The following is an 18,535-nucleotide window of genomic DNA, read 5'->3' as shown; positions in this document are numbered from 1 at the left end:
TGACCCGCTCAATCGAATTTTTTTCATTGACTTTCGATCGTGTCCCCGCCCGTCGTCGTGCAGAGCTTCCAGACGGAGCTGAAGAGCCGCTCCACCAACCTGGAGTCCGTGCGACGTACGGCTAGCGAGTTGCTCAAGACGGCGAGCTCGGAAGATGCATCCAACATCCGGCAGCAGATGTCCATCCTCGAGTCCAAGTGGGACACCGTGTCCAAGCTGTGCGAGAGCAAGCAGACGAGGCTGGACGAGGCACTCAAGCAGGTACTGTACCCTTCCCTCCATCTCTTGCTTGTACAACAAGTGTGTGCTGTCTTATCCTCAAGTCTGCTTCCTAGGTTGGATACTTGGCGAGAAGGTCGTCGAGATCACCAACCGCCGCGATTGGCCAGCATTCGTCTTGGTGCTGGCCACTCGCGGTGGTTGGTGATCTTGCCAACTTTCTCGTTGAGTGTCCAACTTAAGGCCCTAGAAAGACTTCTTGAGGGGATGCATCTACGAATTTATATAATTTTGTCATAGAGGGACTGATGCATATGCGCAGCATTTATGGCGCTTTGGTGTCTGTGGCAGGCAGCCTCGATTGTGCAGTCATGCCAATGAGTTCGCATCATTTACGCGATGTCATTCTTGCGTGCAATAGGAGGAGAGTGAAGAGGCCCTATCAATGGTGATTATGCATTTAAAATGCCTTTGAAAGATGCTAAAGAAACTGCCAATTTTTTCACTTCTCCAATTACAGCCGGGGCGTAGTCATGTACCCATGGCTTTCCTCAGACTCTCCCTCATTTCGTTTTCTTTCTTTCGTCCAGGCGGAACAATTGCACAAGGCGGTGCACATGCTGCTGGAGTGGCTCTCGGATGCAGAGATGAAGCTGCGCTTCGCCGGCCCCCTCCCCGAGGACGAGGCGACGACGAGGCAGCAGATTGCGGAGCACCAACAATTCCTGCGCGAGATGGACGAACAGCAGGTCAACAAGGTGGGGACGCCCGGATCGATACGTTCGCAGTCGTCGCTTGCCGGAAGGGTGCGAGGGTGTGGGAATGTCGCTTTCAGTCGAACGGCATCACCGTTCCCGGCTTGACGCAAAAACATTCGCGAAAGCAGAGGTTCCCCGTATCCGAACCCTCCGCGCGACCCGTCTTTTCAGGACAAGACGATAGCGCTGGCCCAGGAGATCCTGGCCAAGTGCCACCCAGACGCGGTGACTGTGATCCGGCACTGGGTGACGATCATCCAGTCGCGCTGGGAGGAGGTGTCGCTGTGGGCCCGGCAGCGGCAGCAGAAGCTGGAGGACCACCTGCGCTCCCTCAGGGACATTTTGGACCTGCTGGAGGAGCTCATGCGCTGGCTGCTCGGAGCCGAGGCCACCCTCACCGCCCTCGAGGCGCAGCCCCTGCCCGACGACATTCCCCTCGTCGAGAGGCTGATCGACGACCACAAGGTGGGACACGCATCTCTGGGACGGCAGGCGGTTGTGTGAGCCGGCGAATAAATGACAGACACTTTTTCCCGTTTTAAGGAGACTGCGCTTTCGTGGGAACCCCACACGGACCTTATTTGCTCGTGTTGATCGTTTGTCACGCCGTGGCAAGGCTGAGGAAGACAGTACAAGCGATAGAGCGAGGCTGTTAGTCTGATTGCATAGCCTCTGCCACAAAACCAGAGTCGCGTTACATCGCAGTGTCACGCAATGTCGCTGTGTTGTTGCGTGATATTGCGAATTGCCTGCTAAATTTATCGGGAAAATGTGTCCGCTGAAATTGTGTGGCAGGAGTGTCGCTCATTGAAAAGCCTACAAAGTGCTATCGCACCTTTGCCGTATTTGACGAAAAGTCTTGAGTCGAGCAATTTTTTTTTGACTGACAATTGGAAAGAACATTACCAAAACCTAGCGTAGAATGTTGGAATATGCTCGCCCCAGACACCTACATAGACATTGCGAATCGATGTCTGTTCGAGGAAAACATAGAAAAAGGACCAACGTCGTGTTTCTGCTAACCGTGTTGCGCGGTGTACTCCCACTGGCTCCCATATTTACGTATCTATGCTTCGTCTCCCCTTATGACGGATCGCAAAGGACACAATGAGCCATTTTTGCCAGTCGGGTGCTTGTCGCCGTGCCCCTCCCAATCGGGTTACGTCGTACCAAGACGAACCAGCGACGGGAGGTAACGGTGCCGACGCGTCTCCCTTTGGGTGTCCGCGGACGACACGATCATAAGACGAAACGGAGCGTAGTCTTGGCGCAATCAGGGTAGCGTTGTACCGAAAAAAGGTGACTGTGTTGATGCGGTGCCTCCGCCCAGGTGTTCATGGAGGACATGTCGAAGCGGCAACCGGACGTAGACCGGGTGTCAAAGGCCTTCTCGGGCAAGCGGCAGCAGCCGCCCGTGCAGCAGCCCGTGCAGCAGCTGCAGCAGCACCCCGTGGGGGCCCGCAGGAGGGGGGAGCCCCTGCACCACGACCGGCGCACCACCCCACACGGAGCTTCTCAGAGCACGCCCAGGACCTCCACCCCCGTGTGAGTGCCTCCGAAGGAGCGCCTTGGCTCGGTCCGCCCCTAGATTCCGACATTTCGACGCAAATAACGCGACTCAAAGCGGCACGCCACGTTCAACCGTCGTTCTCGACCGACACGCGGGTCGGGATGTCCCGTGATGTCGCGGCGTCGCATAACGCTGTGTTTCTGAGAGGACTTCTGCGTGCATAAAATTAATGAGTGTGTCATTATCCGAGCAGACATCGGCGACGGTTCCTCCACGTAACGTGCGAGATAGGTAAGGGTACATTAGGGTCAGACGGTGTATCGCAATTATCGCCAAGATCGTACTGTGTTTTTTTTCTTAATATTTTATTGCCACTGTAGAAGGACAGTTTGGTCAACGCAGCAAGTCTTCACTCAATACCTCTTGTTACATGGAACTGCTCGCTCTAAAAGTGCATTCAGTCTGGTCACCCCGGAGGTGCGGTGGAAGCCACGAGCTTGTTGAACGGGTTGTGCGCGTGGGTAAGGCTCTTGCCCGTACGCACGCACAGAGAGAGGGATCGGTCGATAAGAGGGAGGCGTTTCTTCTGTTTGGCCGACGTACAGATCCCACCGTCCTTTCGGCTTAGTGTGAACAATGTGTAGGTGCTTAGAGCTCATGTCGGTCAGATCTCGGCTGACGATCGCGGCCCTACAACTGCTCTGCAGGCGTGGACACCATGCTGAACCCGAGATCCGGCACCCACGTGCCAAGGAACTGGTAGACAAGTGGCAGCATGTCTGGCTGCTGGCCCTGGAGAGGCAGCGCAGGCTGCTCGAGAGGCTCAAGTACCTTCAGGAGGTGAGGGCTCTTCGGCGCTCCTGCCCTTTCAAAAGGAGGTTTAGTGGGGATTTTTGGACAAGAACTAGCAAATATTTGCGTCTCTAGTTGTTGACGGGATAAGAATGGCAGGGAGATAGTTCAGTTCTCCCGTTTCCAGCGTGAGCTTTTTACCTTTGGTAACGTTTCGGTGTCTCTTGAGCTCGGAGCGAGTGCACATGTCCAAAGCATGACTGTTGACAAGGCTGGGCATCCGAAAGATGCGCCGCGCTTCATGGCCTGTCATTGACTATAGAGGACGATATTAATCTCGACGAAGAACCCGGGATGTCGAAATAAATTTTTGCCGTTTCCACGTAAGCAATTTGATCTGAAATGGGTGAGAGATGAAGTGGACAAAATCGCAGGGAGGAAGCAGCGGCCTCGGGAAATTCCAGTGCCGCAAAAGGGTTTCCTCCTCGGATTTAGCGGTGAGGAAGCAGCGCGTGAGAAAGAGAGAGGGGGATTTGTTCATGTTGGGCTGCATTTATTATGGTAAATAAAGGCAGGGCGTGCGCACAAATTGTTTTTGCATGTTTGGCTCATTTACACTGTCTACATTTAGGGTGTACTGTACCTCGGGTATTTCATAGTCCAAAGCCCGTTTTGTGCTCTCTTAAAATCTTTGTGAGCATGTCTACTTGTCACATTATTCATTACCCTCGAGGCAGTTAGGCAGAGTCTGCTTAGAACAGAATGGGCCATTTCTTTTTTCGCTCGGTCCTTGTTAAGAATGTTGTTCTAAAACGTTTGCCCTCTCTCATACAGCTGGAGAGCATCAAGAACTTTGACTTTGATGAATGGAGAAGAAGGGTGAGTAAGCCGTCCGGTGTCGGACGTTTCCCTTCCCACTCATGCGCCTCAAAAAATTAGCCTGAACGTTCTACGAGTTGATGGCTAATCCGCGTTTCTTCCATTTCTTTTTCGTCGTTGTTGCTAGTTCTTGGGCTGGATGAACAACAAGAAGTCCCGAGTGATGGACTTGTTCCGCAAGATCGACAAGGACAATGACGGGAAGGTGACCAAGGAGGATTTCATTGACGGCATCCTCAAGTCAAGTACGTCCCGTCCAACCATGTACATCTCTGGCATCTAACTTTTCTGGACTGTGCCAAAACTTGCCCGTCAACTGTTACGGCCTAAACTCGGTGTGGTCCAGACACTGCTGTTCTACGCTTCATTCCACTTTACGGTGGACCGCTGGGGGCGCCGTGAGTCACGTGACCTTCGGGAGTGGTGCAGCAACCCGTGGGGCATAGTCACGCAACACGCTCAAAGTGCCGGATTGGCTAGGGTGGCCCGCAGCATCCGCCGTAAGGTGAAACGGAGTGTCGACTGACTCTGAAGCCAACGTTCTCCTAATGTTGCATCAATGTTTTGTTGATGTAGTGGCAACATTATACTCTAATGCCGTGCCAATGCTGCGTGCTTCTCGAATGGTGGGAGCAGAACTGTACATAGCTTCCAACTTTTCCGGGCTGGGCCAAAAGACTGGCAGGTCGACCGTCGCACCCTAATATCAATGTGGTCGGGACGCCGGAGTTTCAGACTGCCTCGGAAGTGTCGCTCTTTCTTAGCCAATATCCCGCCGACGTTGCGTCAATGTTTTACCGATCAAGTGGCAACATTTTACTAAGGCTGTGCCAACGTGGTACGCTCATTTGGAGGCGGCGATGCCGACGCTTTTATGAAAACCAACGTCTTCGTTGTTCCCGTTGTCAGAATTCCCGACGAGCAGACTCGAGATGGAGAAGGTGGCCGACATCTTCGACCGAAACGGCGATGGCTACATTGACCACAAGGAGTACATCGACACCCTTCGTCCGGATCGAGACGTAAGCGCAGCCGGCCACCTTTCTGCTACCATAGTACTCCAGAGTTGCTGCTTGCTTTTGGAAACTGATGCTCTATCAAGAGGTCACCCGAGAACATTACGCTTGCCCGCTACAATAAATGACGAGGCATTGGAAAAGGTGTTTGGAGGAAAAGTGGCAGCATGCATCACTTTAGCTAAGGGCCAGCTGGGATTCACTAGCGACTAATGGTTCTTGTCCCTCAACACCCATCTTTATTGGGGTGTAGCATCGATTGGCTAGCGAGGAGTGCAAATTTGCTCGTGGTTACATTTGAGTGGCAGGAGTGAGGCAAAGAAGTATAATTCGGTGGGTGTTGCTTTGGTATAATGAGTGTTTCATCACCGATGTTGCGTGTAGAGAAGGGAGCGAAAGAAAGCAACAAAAGTTGCCACTTGAGGTACTATCTGAGGATTGGTGTCCGAGTGCAACGTAATGTGCAGTGCGAAATGTTCAAGCCTGATGAATTTCGATCGTTCGGTCGACTATGTCGGAAAAATGGAAAAGGCAGGGCATTAATGGAAAGGTTTTGCTCGGATTATATGATTCATTGGCAGCGATGTATTTTAGCAAGCGTTGTGTTCTAGGTGGCGTTTTGCTGACTCACACTTCTCTTGCCGTAGCAGCTGATTTACCTTCTCGGCTCTTGGCATAGAGTTTAGAAACCGAGCTTGTGCTTTTGGAAGTAACTCGTCGAGTTTGAGCGTCTGTTTTGCCGCCCCTTGAAGCCTAACCTCTCACCTTTTTATACATATTTTTTTTTTATTTCTCTAACGACTGGTTGTTTCTTCCATTTTTCTCGCCAAACTAAACGCACCTTCCTGCAGTGCTTGGTTCATGGTGCGAGGCAGGTAAGTCAATAATGCCCCGACCAAGAAATGCGCTTAACGTGCTGTCCCGCTGCTTTTGGTTTTTCCCTGTATCCTGTCATCCCAGCTCGGCGTGCCTGCCCCTTGCGTTTCTCTTGGCCCCTCGCACTTTGTTCTGCATTTATTGCGCTGCTGCAAACAGTTGCTTTGATCAGCCTGCCACTTTTCCAAGCTTTCAAACTGTTTGCAATCGCTCTCTTCTTTAACGAGTCGCAAAAGTTGTACGCTACAGTCTACACCCCTTTTCTAAAGCTGTCGTAAAAGAGGTGTCAATTTCATCTGGAGATTGTGACTTCTTGTGAACATATTGCATAGTCATTTGACTGTTTAATATATTTGATTTTCTTCAAAGCATTTCTTGTTAGTACAGTAATGCTTGGTTGAGATTACTATGTAAATATTGTAGTCCCTTTGATTGTTACGGATAACCTTGTAAACTTGCATTACTGCACAGCTCCAGTTGAGAAGCCCATATTTTCATAGGGGGGTCACGTCTTTTTAATGTCTCTAACAATGTTTCGAGTTATTTTAATTTTTAGTGTGGTAGCGCAGAAAATTTACCTATATCATTTCAGAATTTTACACAATCGCATTCTGTAATCACTACATGCCAGCCTGAGGTGCTTTCTGGCCTGTTTGTAAGGCCAATTCTGCCTTTGACACCTTACCTCTTTTTTTTCCTTTTGTTTTAGCAGCAAACTTTTCAATGTGGTATTGTCACACGTCCCTAGTGTCGTCCTGCACCCGTTTTTCAAACGCCACACCCTCCCTCTTTGTTGTTTGAAAATTGAAAATGATAATAATAGACCTCTTTGTCTCTCGGTGTTGGAGTTGGTGATATAGTGTAATAGTACAGATTGAGTTAAGCCATTCTTTCAACTCGTTGTTTCAAGCTAATGTCCTTCCCTAGATCACTCAAGTTTGGGCGAAGGAAGTCACTTGCCCCGTTTATTGCTTGTGGGGCCTTGTTTAAATACTTTCGCTTAATGTAAGTTTCACTGCAGAGGAGCTTTCACTGCGACAACTAGTCTTACCGGCGGAAACAGTCGAAAAAGCAGAGGAAGAATTCTTAAATTTTTACAATTTAAATTATCTGTGGGAACCTTTAGAGTCGGGACGACCATTTAATAGGTTTTGTTCTTTCCCCCGACCGGACGGCTGAGCAGAACAAGCCGCTCACGGAGGCCGAGAAGATCCAGGACGAGGTTCAGCGGCAGGTTGCCAAGTGCACCTGCGTGCACCGCTTCAAGGTGTTCCAGGTCGGGGAAGGGAAATACAGAGTAAGTGCCCTCTCTTTCCTTCTCTTCCGTCTTCATTCTTTGGCGTTGTGTTTTAGACTGGACGCTTTGTTTCCTCGTACAGCGCATTGACTGTCTCCTGGCTTCAGCGATTTACGATCGGACCGATGACCGTGTTCATTGCCGAAACCTCATCACATTTATTATATAAATGTTTTTGAGATAAAAAGTCTCGGTAGGCCTGTTCAATTGACCTGCACTTCCGGCATCTTGTATGCTCGGTGTTGTAATATACAACGTTATGCATCAGTACAGATGCAAGTAAGCTCACAACCACTCTAATGACTCTTTAAATTGTTTAACCAACACCCTTTCTTGACCCTATCTGTTCTGTAGTAGCCATATTCGTTCCCAGATATGTGACAATCACTTGACACTTGTTGCTTTGAATCTGGTGACAACAATGGAACGTGTTGAGTGGCCGTTTGCTCGTTGAGTCTTTCGGACCCCCCCCCCCCGTGACCACTGCGACCGCTTAGCGGCCACTTTGCCCTGTCCTCAAGCGGCGTCTTTGTCGTGGTTTCCTTCCAGTTTGGCGAATCTCAGAAGCTCCGTTTGGTGCGCATTCTGCGAAGCACGGTCATGGTGCGTGTGGGCGGAGGCTGGGTTGCTCTTGACGAGTTCCTGGTCAAGAATGACCCCTGCCGAGGTCAGTCCCTCTTCTTTGGCCGCTCTGGCTGCTCTCGCATTACGCGTGACGCTCGTTGGTGACTTGTTGTCGTACCAGCTCAATGAGACAAGACCGTACGAGATAACCATGTCTTTTTCGTGGCTATCTCTGAAGAATATTTGTTGCGGGATGCAAATCCTTTTAAAGGGAGACACTGCTTTTTAATGCAAGAAATACAAAAAAAAAACACATTTTTGAAATTGTGTTTTTTGAAGGATGGCAGGCACTTACCTCGTCCTTGAACGATTTCTGTAAAACAAGTGTTTCTTATCTTTAAAAATTTTTTTGGAAATAAACTGGGTCTGTGGATGTTTTTTTTTAGCTATTATTTCTGAGTGAACTATTTACACACTTTGCTCTTTTATGGAAGCCGTATCTCCACTTGCACATCTCCTATCTTCGAAATTTTTTCTTTCTCTGGTAGGTGTATGTGTCAAGTATGCAATTAGGGGTGTAAATATTAAATATAGTACATATCGGGCTTCTTTTAGGTGCCTTTTAGGCATCCTGCAATAGATCAGTTTGGAATTGGAAAATTTAAGTGTCCTAAAAAGCCTCTAAATTGCCACAGAGCTTTCATTTATGCCTTATAGGATTCCACAGACCTTTTAGTTTACTGATTGTGTTTATTTTCATATTTCAGTATTCCAATTTCTCTTTTTTTTTAATTTTTTTAATAATAACAAAACTAATTGGGCTACATCAAAACAAAGTGCATATTTTTAGTCAGGTTGTAATGGCCGATAAGCGATGTAAATTATATTTGAATTGAATCACAAGTTATATAAAAAAGCTCTAGAAGCATTGTTGCCCCTGAAGCATTGGAGTTTCTTTCTAGCCTCTTCAATTCCTCATTCCACGTAGGCAAATGGCAGCGGTGATTTAGGGAACAACTGTTTGTGTGTAAGTGTAAAATGAGGCAAGTTGTATCAGTAGGTACCTAACTCATATCGCACCCTGCTGCGTTAATCCCAGTGGGCTCTCTCGATCGAAACGTCGACAGCCGTCAATATTTCTATATATGATGGAAGCAGGCAGCAAAAAATTATCCTTCACATTTTTTTTGAGATATAGCAAAGTGTGATCACCCCCCAAGAAAAATTAAGTTCAATAGAGGGTACATAAAATATTTCCAGACATTGTAAATTGTATGCCTGAGAGTTCTCTCAAGTAGTCTTTCGCACGGTATTTAACAAAGGGTTAATCGACCGCACGGTACTTAACAAAGGGTTAATCGACCGCACGGTACTTAACAAATGGTGAATCGACAGCAATGAACGTTGTTCATTGCATATGGAAAGCTGTGCAAGTCTTTTCTCGTTGAACTGGTGCAAATCAATGTTGCTTAGAATTTAGAAGTCTTGGCTTCATTGCAGAAGGCAAACCAAACCATACACGTACATTAAGTAAAATAACTTTCCCGTTTAGCTTAGAGTTTAGAATCATGTTATGTTTCAATCAGTCATTTAGAGAAATGCAGATGTTTGGGGCTGCACGTGATTCAGATATTAACTAAATTTTGTATAAACTGTGGTAAGCTCTCTTGAGTGAACTCTCTAAACGTCACGAAAATGGTTCACTGAACTGTTTTTCACCTGGGTATGACCCAACTAGAGGTTCCCGAAAAGTGTGTTTTGAGTGGGGTTCACCCGAGTGAAAGTTTACAGCAGTAATCGTCTAATTCAAGCTCTAGCATTCACATATTCTTGCTTTCTTGTGGTAGTAATGAAATGATGTTGGCTTAATTAAGTTACACATGTTAGTGCTTCTAAACATGACAGTGATTTATACCTATGCCTCTCTTCATAACTGTATTTTTGTGTCTTTTCTTCTGCCATTTTTTCTCTGCTTCCCTGTCACCTGTTTTTTTTTTCTCTTTCTTCTTCTGTGCCAGGAGGGAGAGAAGAAGCGTTGTTGCTAACACGACTAATAATCGAGCAGTACCGACGAAGCCAGTCCAAACAGTTTGAAGTGCAGATGTCACCCCACTGACCACCTCTGACATCCCCATTCCCTGCCTGACACCCTGAAACCATCGAAAACCCCTCATTCCCAACCCCGACTAACCTCTCCTACCATCGACTATCCCTGGGGAGCCTTTGTAGGGAAAAGTAGATGGTATATCCCTAGGATGATACAATGCCCTAGGCAGCATCCCTATGGGGTGTAATTCCCTAGACTGTGTCCCTAGGGGACACCCACGCCCATGTACATAGCTACAACGTCAAGCGGTAGTCCAGCGGTGGCCAAACTCCGTCTCGTGAACTGGACTCCGTGTCCTTTCCCGTTTTTTTGTTAGTGTACAGAAAAAGAGATGGACTTGGTCATGGCGACCCATGTGAGGCGAACCTGATTAAAAACGAAAAGGTTGGAACCATTGAGGTCGGCTCATGTGGTGTGGTTTCTTCGGGGAGAAAAATACTGCGCCTGGAGCATGCCTCTGACTCGGCGATGCACGTTTTCTTTCACTGGGCTTGGCATGACTTTTGGCATGTTTTTTTCTCTTGCCTGTTTTCTTTTCACCATCATTCGACTGCATGTTTTATGGTGTTGCGACTGAAATAACAGCATGCTTACTGTTCTCTTGCACATTTCTTTTCATTAAATCTTCACTAAAAACACTGGACTTATTATTTTTTTTTATCTATGTCACATTTTATAGTTTTGTTAGAAACCTAGATGAAGCCCATCAATGTTTGAAACTTGAATTAAACTTGACGTGTAGACTTGCACATGAAGAATTTATGGTACAAGACTAAGCACCTAACAAATTCTTGTGGTGGGTTTGGATATGACTAAAGACAAAGTTAGTTTGCATGGTTCTAGTGGTGCAACCGTTCTGTTGCGTGTTTTCGGCTGGCAAAGTTGTGGCTCATTTTAATGAAGACCCTATCATTGTGAAAACATATGGTGCTCAAAAATGAAAAAACTAAAAAATCAAAAACTTAACACAAAAAAAAAAGTAAACTCCCCAAACTTTTTTTAGTTTTTCGCACTTCTGAGCAACTGCTGCTTTCTAGATGAATTGCGTGACCACTGGCGAACACACGGGAGACATCCCATTGCTGACGGATTGTGCCTGAGCACGTTTTGGCGAACTGAAGTAGTACTTTGCATGATCATAGTCTTACCAAGTGCTTGTTTGTTTGTTTATGTCAGTGCTGTTTGAGTAGTTGTGTGGTTTACTGGACTTTTCCAACAGTCTCTCGTTGGTGGTTATTTCTGTGTAAGGGTGGTTGAATTGTCACATTAAAGCACCATTATTTTACGACTCAGTTTGTTGATTATGGCAGGGGCAGTCACTAGTTATATTATGTCTGGACCTTAAGGACATTTTGGTCTCGTTGTGCTGTTGACAGTTTAGTACTGCATAATGCTAGGACTGCATAATGCTAAGAGAAAATAAATATCACTAGAGCTACGTGACTGTAGTCGGCTAGGTCATCTATGCAACGAACAGCACTGAGGCAGAACTTGGGACAACTGCTGCCCGTGATCTCTTTCAAAATGCTCGTCGAGTCTCAGTTCAGAAATTGTTTCCGTGTTTTTTTTAACTTCAACGAGACACTGTTGGTACAGTCACACCGTCCCTGTTAATAATTGACCGCATTCGATTTATTTGTGCTGTCTATGCATTGGCATGGATGGCAGTTACACTGTATGTTGTTACATAAAGGTACTTCCGATCAATGCAGCTTTGACACTGATGTAATGGCAGTTTATACGTAGACTGGTGGAGAGCTTAATGTAAATCAACACAACAGTGGTGCCAGGCTGTCACTCAATTCATTCTGTGCCAGTGCAGTCTTGGTTGCAAACAAACCCTATGCAGGTAATCCGCTGGCTAAACAATGAAGACACAGTTCATAGCTCGCTTTCCTTCTTTAGCATCAGTATCACGTTGCAGCCAGACCCGTACCGAGCTGAATAATATGCCAAGAGCCTAAGCTAAGCCTTAGCATGAATTGCAATTATTTTGGCACTTAAATGGTTTCATCTTGGTTCAATTTGGCACGGAACTCACAATATCTTTATAGAAAGCTTATTGAAATCAATGGTAACTGGCTCAGTACTTCTTAGACCGAATGACATACTACCTTACCGGTACTATGCCAACTTTGTGCTAAACTGGTGCCATAGTTTTCTTCGAATCAAAATGCTGCCATCCCCAGTAAACCAGCACGACATTGGTTCTACACGTTTGGTGTTGCACCAAAATTACGCCAGCGTTTTGCCGGCTCGGCGCCATCACCATGTTGAAGCCACTGTCGTAGTTCCCCTAAATCGAATGCGGCCATTGTTGTTGCGCTCACTGGTGTTGCGGTGACACCTCCCAAGTGGCGAGGCCTTGGTACCAAACTTTCTACTTCGCCTACCGGAGGCCTTCTGTAGGCGACGTAGGAGGCCTCGTTGCCGGGGAGGCGTTGGTTGCGGTGTGCCCCTTTAACTGTGGCCCCCGCCTCTCTCTCCCCCTCCCCCGTCGCATGTCTGTGTGCGTGGCGCGTCCTCCTCGTCCCTCCCCTCCCCCGGAATGCACGTGCACGTGGCGGTTTGCGCGGCAACAACAGCCAAGGGGCGCACAAACCTGGAACTGCGGGAGCAGTTCATTCTGGCCGACGGCGTCAGTCAGTCCATGACCCCCTTCAAGTCCAAGGTGGCTTCGGCCACAGCTGCCGCGTCCCCGGGATCCTCTTTCACGCGCGCGGGTGGGGCCACCGGACCCATCACCAAGGTGCGTCCCCACTTCTCGACGCCATCCTTTTACGGGTCACGTCGGACTGAGTACGATCCATAGCTGCAGGCCCGGGACGAAAATGGCGAGGAGGTCTTTTGACTATCCCTCGTCCGGCGCGAGCTGCTTACCTTCTATGGTGCTTCGGTCTCTCGCAACCCTCGAGCGTGCACGCGCAGCCGAAGCACGGCAGAAGGCAGTGAGCACTTGCCGGAGGATCCGAAAGAGGCACCCTGCCGTTATCGTCCTTTTGGTTGCTGTAGAGGATATTCTTGTTTGTGTTCCATCCCACAAACTTACCATAAAAAGGAGCTACAATAGACTTTTTTTTTCCTACGTGGGTATTGTAGGAGGTTTTGGGAACTGTTTATATCTAGTAGGTTATTTTTGAATGCTACGTTTGCTTTTTTATGTCTTAATGCTATGTTTGCTGTTTATGTTTGCATGCTATTTTAGAAGTAATTGGCTACTATTAACTCGTATCCACATAAGATAACTAACCCTATAGGGGGGACGGCGTAGTTGCTTGTCTCTTTTGTTATCGGTTTGTTAGAGCTAAAACCGCATGGTGTTTGGGCGTGCTCGGAGTGACCCTTGAAGCTTCTCGACATCCAATTTGTATGGGTTAGGATCAGGGCCGTACCCAGAAAAAAATTTCGGGGGGGGTTTTCGGGGACAACGGCGGCCATTTTGAAAGTGTCTATTGTCTTGTTTTCGCCTATGAATCATGTGCATCGGTGGCATATAATGGAGAGTTACAGCAAACCGGAGAACCGGTCCCGGTTTGGTACCCGATAGCCGACCGCCGCCACTGCGCGTGCGCAGAGGTGAAGATTAAAATTGGCTGGCTGCCAGTGCACCGACCAGGGCCGTACCCAGAAAAAAATTTCGGGGGGGGTCAGAACCCCCTAACCCCCCCCCTGGTTACGGCCCTGGTTAGGATATCTAGACACTATCTACGGGGAGAGTATTGCCTCGCAATTATCTTTATGTTGTCTATTTGTGTCGCAGCTCCGGTTGTTTTTTAGTCTCGTTGCATCTCTTGAGTTTCTTGCCTTCCTTTTGGCTCGTTACTGTCACCTGCTGTTGGGGCTTGCGTTTGGAAAAGGCGGCACTATTTTGTTGGGTCCTTGGTTCGTCGCTGCCTTCGTCCACTCGTTCCTTTGTTTGCTTTGTTTTTCGGTTTCTGTCCGCCTCAGTTCCAGTATTCTTGTTTCGTCTTTATTCAGTCGCATTATTTTATGTCGCACACAACGGAACTTTAACTGTTGCCTATAAGTATATATATTTTTATCGGTCTGAACTTTGACGATTGAATCTCGAGGCAGTTGAAGAATGTGGGCCGCACGACGGGGGTCAGCTCGTCCTAAACTATTTCTAAGCCGCGCCACATTTTCACCCCTCCTTCCTACCCTCCCTTTTTCACCAATCAAACAATCATAAAAAAAAAAAAGAAATCTATTAGCAAGGTAGTTGTTAGAACGATGCATCGCAAGCACCAGAAGTTCGTCCTCTCCCCCTGGCACCGCAAGAAGAAAGGACCGAGGTTCGTTCGCTCCAACTCCGATTCGAGAGAAAGGGCGAACGAGGCTCTCTCTCCCTCGTCGAACACATTTTGAGCAACCCGTGTTTTCTTTCCTTTGCTGGGAAAAAAAAAAAATGGCGACGACGGCTGCAGGAGCTCCACTCCAGTCTATGCCGTGCCTGCCAGTCCAAGGCTTCAGTCCGTCCTTTTACAGACCGGTACCGACTGACGACGGCTCTAAGATACCGATCTTCGATTGGGTAATGGCGAGCGGCACGGTTGCACACGGTGTCTGCTGTTTCTATCTTGTCTGTGCATGGTTGCATGTGCGTGGGCGGGACATTGTGTGTCGCATAACCACGGTTGTGCGAGAGTTGGTGTGGTTTGTGGTCCTACCTGCAATGACGTGTCGGATTTTGTCTCTTCGTTTTGGCGTTGTTAATTGTTCTGGAAGTCCTGCTAGGTACCATGGCCTATTCTTGTGGGTGCAACAAGATAAGTCACATTTTGGTTGGGGGTGATGCGATCGTCAGCGGTGTCTTTCTGGCCAGTCAAAAATGTCTTCAGACGTGACCACGCACAAACTATTCTAAAACATAACGAGGTATTTAATTTAATTTTTGTGTTCCGTATATGGACTGACTTAAAGGTGTAAATGGGTCACAGTACAGAGCCCATTATAGAAATGCAGCGTCATCAGAGATTGGCTTCCAAGTTTCTGGTGAGATTTGTCGCTTCTGAGGAGTGGGTATGGTACCTAGTTGGCCTTTTAACAAACCACTTGTGCACCAATTGTGTTTGCACGAAACTAGTAGGATTCAGAAACGCTGGTAAACTTTGACTGCAACTAAAACAGACAGCTACTACTCCATCCTGCCATTTTGTGCCGGGCCCACGGGTCAGAATTTTCAAGCACTTCCGACAGTTTTTGCCGGGCCCCGATGAGGCAAATGAAGTCTAAAGTAGCGAAAGAGGCTCGCCATAGCTAATTTTTTGTCAACAAAGTTGCACTTATCACATTTATTTTCTACAGTGCAGGCACGTGTACGAGAATGAATGAAAAAAAAGCTGAAGTATTGTCTCGAAGCATTTCCAGAAATTGTCTGAAAACGCTTGTTTCCAGAGCCTGCGCATGCTCGTTACGTACTGTCAAGATTATTTGGCGAAATTTCGTGGATTTAATGGGTAATTTTGTATTCTTAAAGGCGAGCCTCTCTGCAAAACCTTTTTTTTGGCAAGGCTGAAAATGTTTTCTGTCTTTTATTTGTAGACGGGTGAGGGAACAATGAGTTTAGTCTACAAAGATCACAAGGACAATATTTGAGAAGGATTCAATGGGGGTTTATTTTATTTAGCTTCCTCACTCGTAGCCACCGAGGGATGGGTAGTTTTAACACCATCTTAGATACCGAGGTTTTAGTGCTGGATTTTCTATCTCATCTTCCGGAGGCCAGAGATCAAAGGCGAGTGCTGTGTTCGGCTGGTCGTCGTGCCCTCACCAATTGAACATGACCCCTAGCCGACCGCTGACACAGCCAGACTCGTTGGTGACATCAAAATTTCAGAACAATGGCCTTGTCCTCTTAGAAGAGTTGGCAGTTTTCCTCCTTCTCTTTTTCACTGCAGGCTGGCCTCTAAGGATTGCAAAAAATACAATTTGTTGCTGAGTGGAGTGGAGCCATTGTAAAACGTTTATGTAACCAATATATCGTAGCAGAGTGCAGTCGTAAACATTGAGTCGGTTGGATTTACTCGCACCAGCCTACACCGGTGCAGAAAAGTGTAGTGCAGTGCAGAAAAACGCAGGGCGGTGTACTTCCAACACGTGTTTTAAGACAGGCTGCGCTCGTAGATAGAATGCGGCGGTGTGCGCTTGTTGTAGCTGGTGTGGGAGGTATAAGTAAATCCACGACCTACCGTAATCCCGACCTGCACACGGAAGAGAGCGCCAGCGCGCGCCTCGTAGTAGTGCAGACCGTAGCCACATCCTTACGTCACGTCACGACTGCACGGCGGTGCAAATGTCTCTTTGCTTCCGAAGATGTCTGCATACCAACCGAGGGCGTGCAGGGCATGGCGACGTTATCTGGTCCTGCCTCCGCACAAAATTAATCTTGTGCGATATCTAGTCAGCGATCTCGTATATCCGCCAGCATGGCGTGTGCCATTTGAGCCGTGAACACGTTTCTTTTTGTTTGCTTCGTATTGTAGTTGTAATGAAGAGCAGTCGGAGATAAGGAAAACGCCCTTTTGCTACTATGCCCGAAAGACGCTTTCTTTCGATCCAAGCAAACATGAGAGCGACGCGTCCTGCTGCGGCGTCACTGTAGCCTGCCAGCGCCACATTAGGGAGGCTTTTCCGAAAAACAATAATCGCATATCATCAGCCGCGCGCTGTGCAGACCATGCACTAGATTGAATCGTCTTCGCGTTGCAGAACATTTCGTACCGAATGCTCCCGACGGTGAGCAAGCCGCTTTGTTGGCGACAGCCTTTCCGAGGGAGCCATTTTGTGGGCAGGTCAGGATTACGGCAGGCCGTGAGTAAATCAAACAGTCCCTATCATGGGCGCATAAAAGTCTGTTCGAGTCGAGGCAGGACAGGACTATGCAGTCGAGAGATTGACTTGCGAGAGATTGGTGTGTGACGGCACCCCGTGTGCTCTCTGCCCGGCATGCACGGCAGGTGCGAGAGAAGACGGAGCGCAGCGTGCCGCTGAGCCGACAGCGCCCGACCGGGGCCGGCGATGCCTCCGGCGACAGCGAGATGGACGGCGCTCGCTCGCTTCCGAGACCACCCCGCACCCCCCTGGGAAGCCGACTCACCCCCGGAGGTGAGTGCACGGACTTTAGACTGTCCTCCCGACAAGGGTATGGTTCGCGTCATCTTAAGGGGGTTCGATTTAGTCAATCCCGACTGTGTCGAACCCGTTTACGTCGAATTATTCCTTATATCGAACAATTTTCGTGCACAGTAATGTTACAGTGATAATATATAGTGAAAACTATGGTTACATCGAACAAAAATAGCAGCCGCTACCGATATTTCGAACTGCCAAGACCGCCGTTTTGCTCTGCTAGCTGGCTTTCCCCTAACGCAGCCTCCTGCCTTAGGGAAAAGCCAACTTGCAGAGCGAAACGGCGCACAGCAGGAGGTGCCCCTGCTCGGATGTGCTCCGCACTCTTGGCATAGTTCGGCGCTAATGTGCGAATATAGAAGGCAGCGGCCTCAGCATTTTGGAGTCCGTCGATTACATAGAAAAATATTATTGCGGATGCAATGAAGAAAAAGCAGCAGAAGATGAGACTATTTCATTGTGTAATATGTCAGCAGAAAATGGATTTTTGAGTCAAATCCAATAAAACTTTTGTATAGAATACCCACTATATCGAACTGGTAGACATTTTTTTTGTGAGTTCGATATAAACGGGTTTGACTGTAGTACTACTTTTTTGAAAATACCTAAGAGCAAACTTTCAAAATTACAACTAAAAAAAGCAAAAATTCAAAAATTTTTGTCACAAGACTATTTTGGTGTTAACTGTCTCAAAGTAGAGGCGAGTTCTGGAATCGCTCCTAACTTCAAAATGTTTTGCAATGTAAATAAATACTGCAAAAAAAAATGTTTTTTCTTTCTTTTTGGTGGGAGCGATTTTTTTTTCACAACTTATGCATATCTTATTTAGGCACTAAAGGGGTACGGAAACGAAATTCCAGCGCTCATTTTTCTGCGGTAATATGTTGCTTGTTGCAACATAACCTCAAAAATACCAGTCTTTTGTTGAAAGGCACAAGAAAACTAAATTTAAAGCTAATTAAACAATCTTTCAATGTGCACCTGGTGGATGCATGTGGAGCCTATTTTGGAGGTAATCTAGCAACGCTGGGGAACTTGCTACGTAGTCATGACCTAGCAAGTTCCATCGGAGCAGCACCGCTCTCTGGTATTAAACATTTTCCTTCTTAGCTGTCCTCAACTCACAAATTGCGCATTGCACCAGACAGCTCAAGAAGACGGAAAGGAGGGACTCCCCTGTTGCTCGGACCATCGTTAGTGTACCCGGACACAGTCATTTGCCCCTAGAAGATTAATTAGACAGTCACTCAAAACTCTGACAAAAGTTGCTTTCCCCACCCTACTCACCCCTAAGCTGACAGCGCTGTGGAAGCTACGTGCTCCTTGGGCCAGCCACACGCTCGTCACCCCGCGGGCTCTTCGAACGGCTCGGTTGTAATGCATTGA

General features: G+C 47.7%; 1 protein-coding gene across 1 annotated transcript in view; it reads left to right on the top strand.

Annotated features, from left to right (window-relative positions):
- The window catches only part of LOC8031391, a 245,941-nt gene that overhangs the window by 225,208 nt on the left and 2,198 nt on the right, over positions 1-18,535 (top strand). The window contains exons 69-81 of the mRNA XM_029981965.4: positions 64-261; positions 810-977; positions 1,149-1,442; positions 2,308-2,522; positions 3,195-3,327; positions 4,114-4,158; positions 4,286-4,403; positions 5,068-5,180; positions 6,026-6,049; positions 7,234-7,347; positions 7,897-8,014; positions 12,604-12,767; positions 16,978-17,125. Of these exons, the coding sequence (XP_029837825.3) occupies positions 64-261; positions 810-977; positions 1,149-1,442; positions 2,308-2,522; positions 3,195-3,327; positions 4,114-4,158; positions 4,286-4,403; positions 5,068-5,180; positions 6,026-6,049; positions 7,234-7,347; positions 7,897-8,014; positions 12,604-12,767; positions 16,978-17,125 (1,852 nt within the window). The remainder of the gene's footprint in view (positions 1-63; positions 262-809; positions 978-1,148; positions 1,443-2,307; positions 2,523-3,194; positions 3,328-4,113; positions 4,159-4,285; positions 4,404-5,067; positions 5,181-6,025; positions 6,050-7,233; positions 7,348-7,896; positions 8,015-12,603; positions 12,768-16,977; positions 17,126-18,535) is intronic.

This window comes from Ixodes scapularis, unplaced genomic scaffold (assembly GCF_016920785.2).
Source record: "Ixodes scapularis isolate PalLabHiFi unplaced genomic scaffold, ASM1692078v2 PGA_scaffold8__174_contigs__length_109621045, whole genome shotgun sequence".
Lineage (NCBI taxonomy): Eukaryota > Metazoa > Arthropoda > Arachnida > Ixodida > Ixodidae > Ixodes > Ixodes scapularis.
The sequence above is the reverse complement of the archived record's forward strand: the minus strand, read 5'-3'. Positions and strand labels throughout refer to the sequence as shown.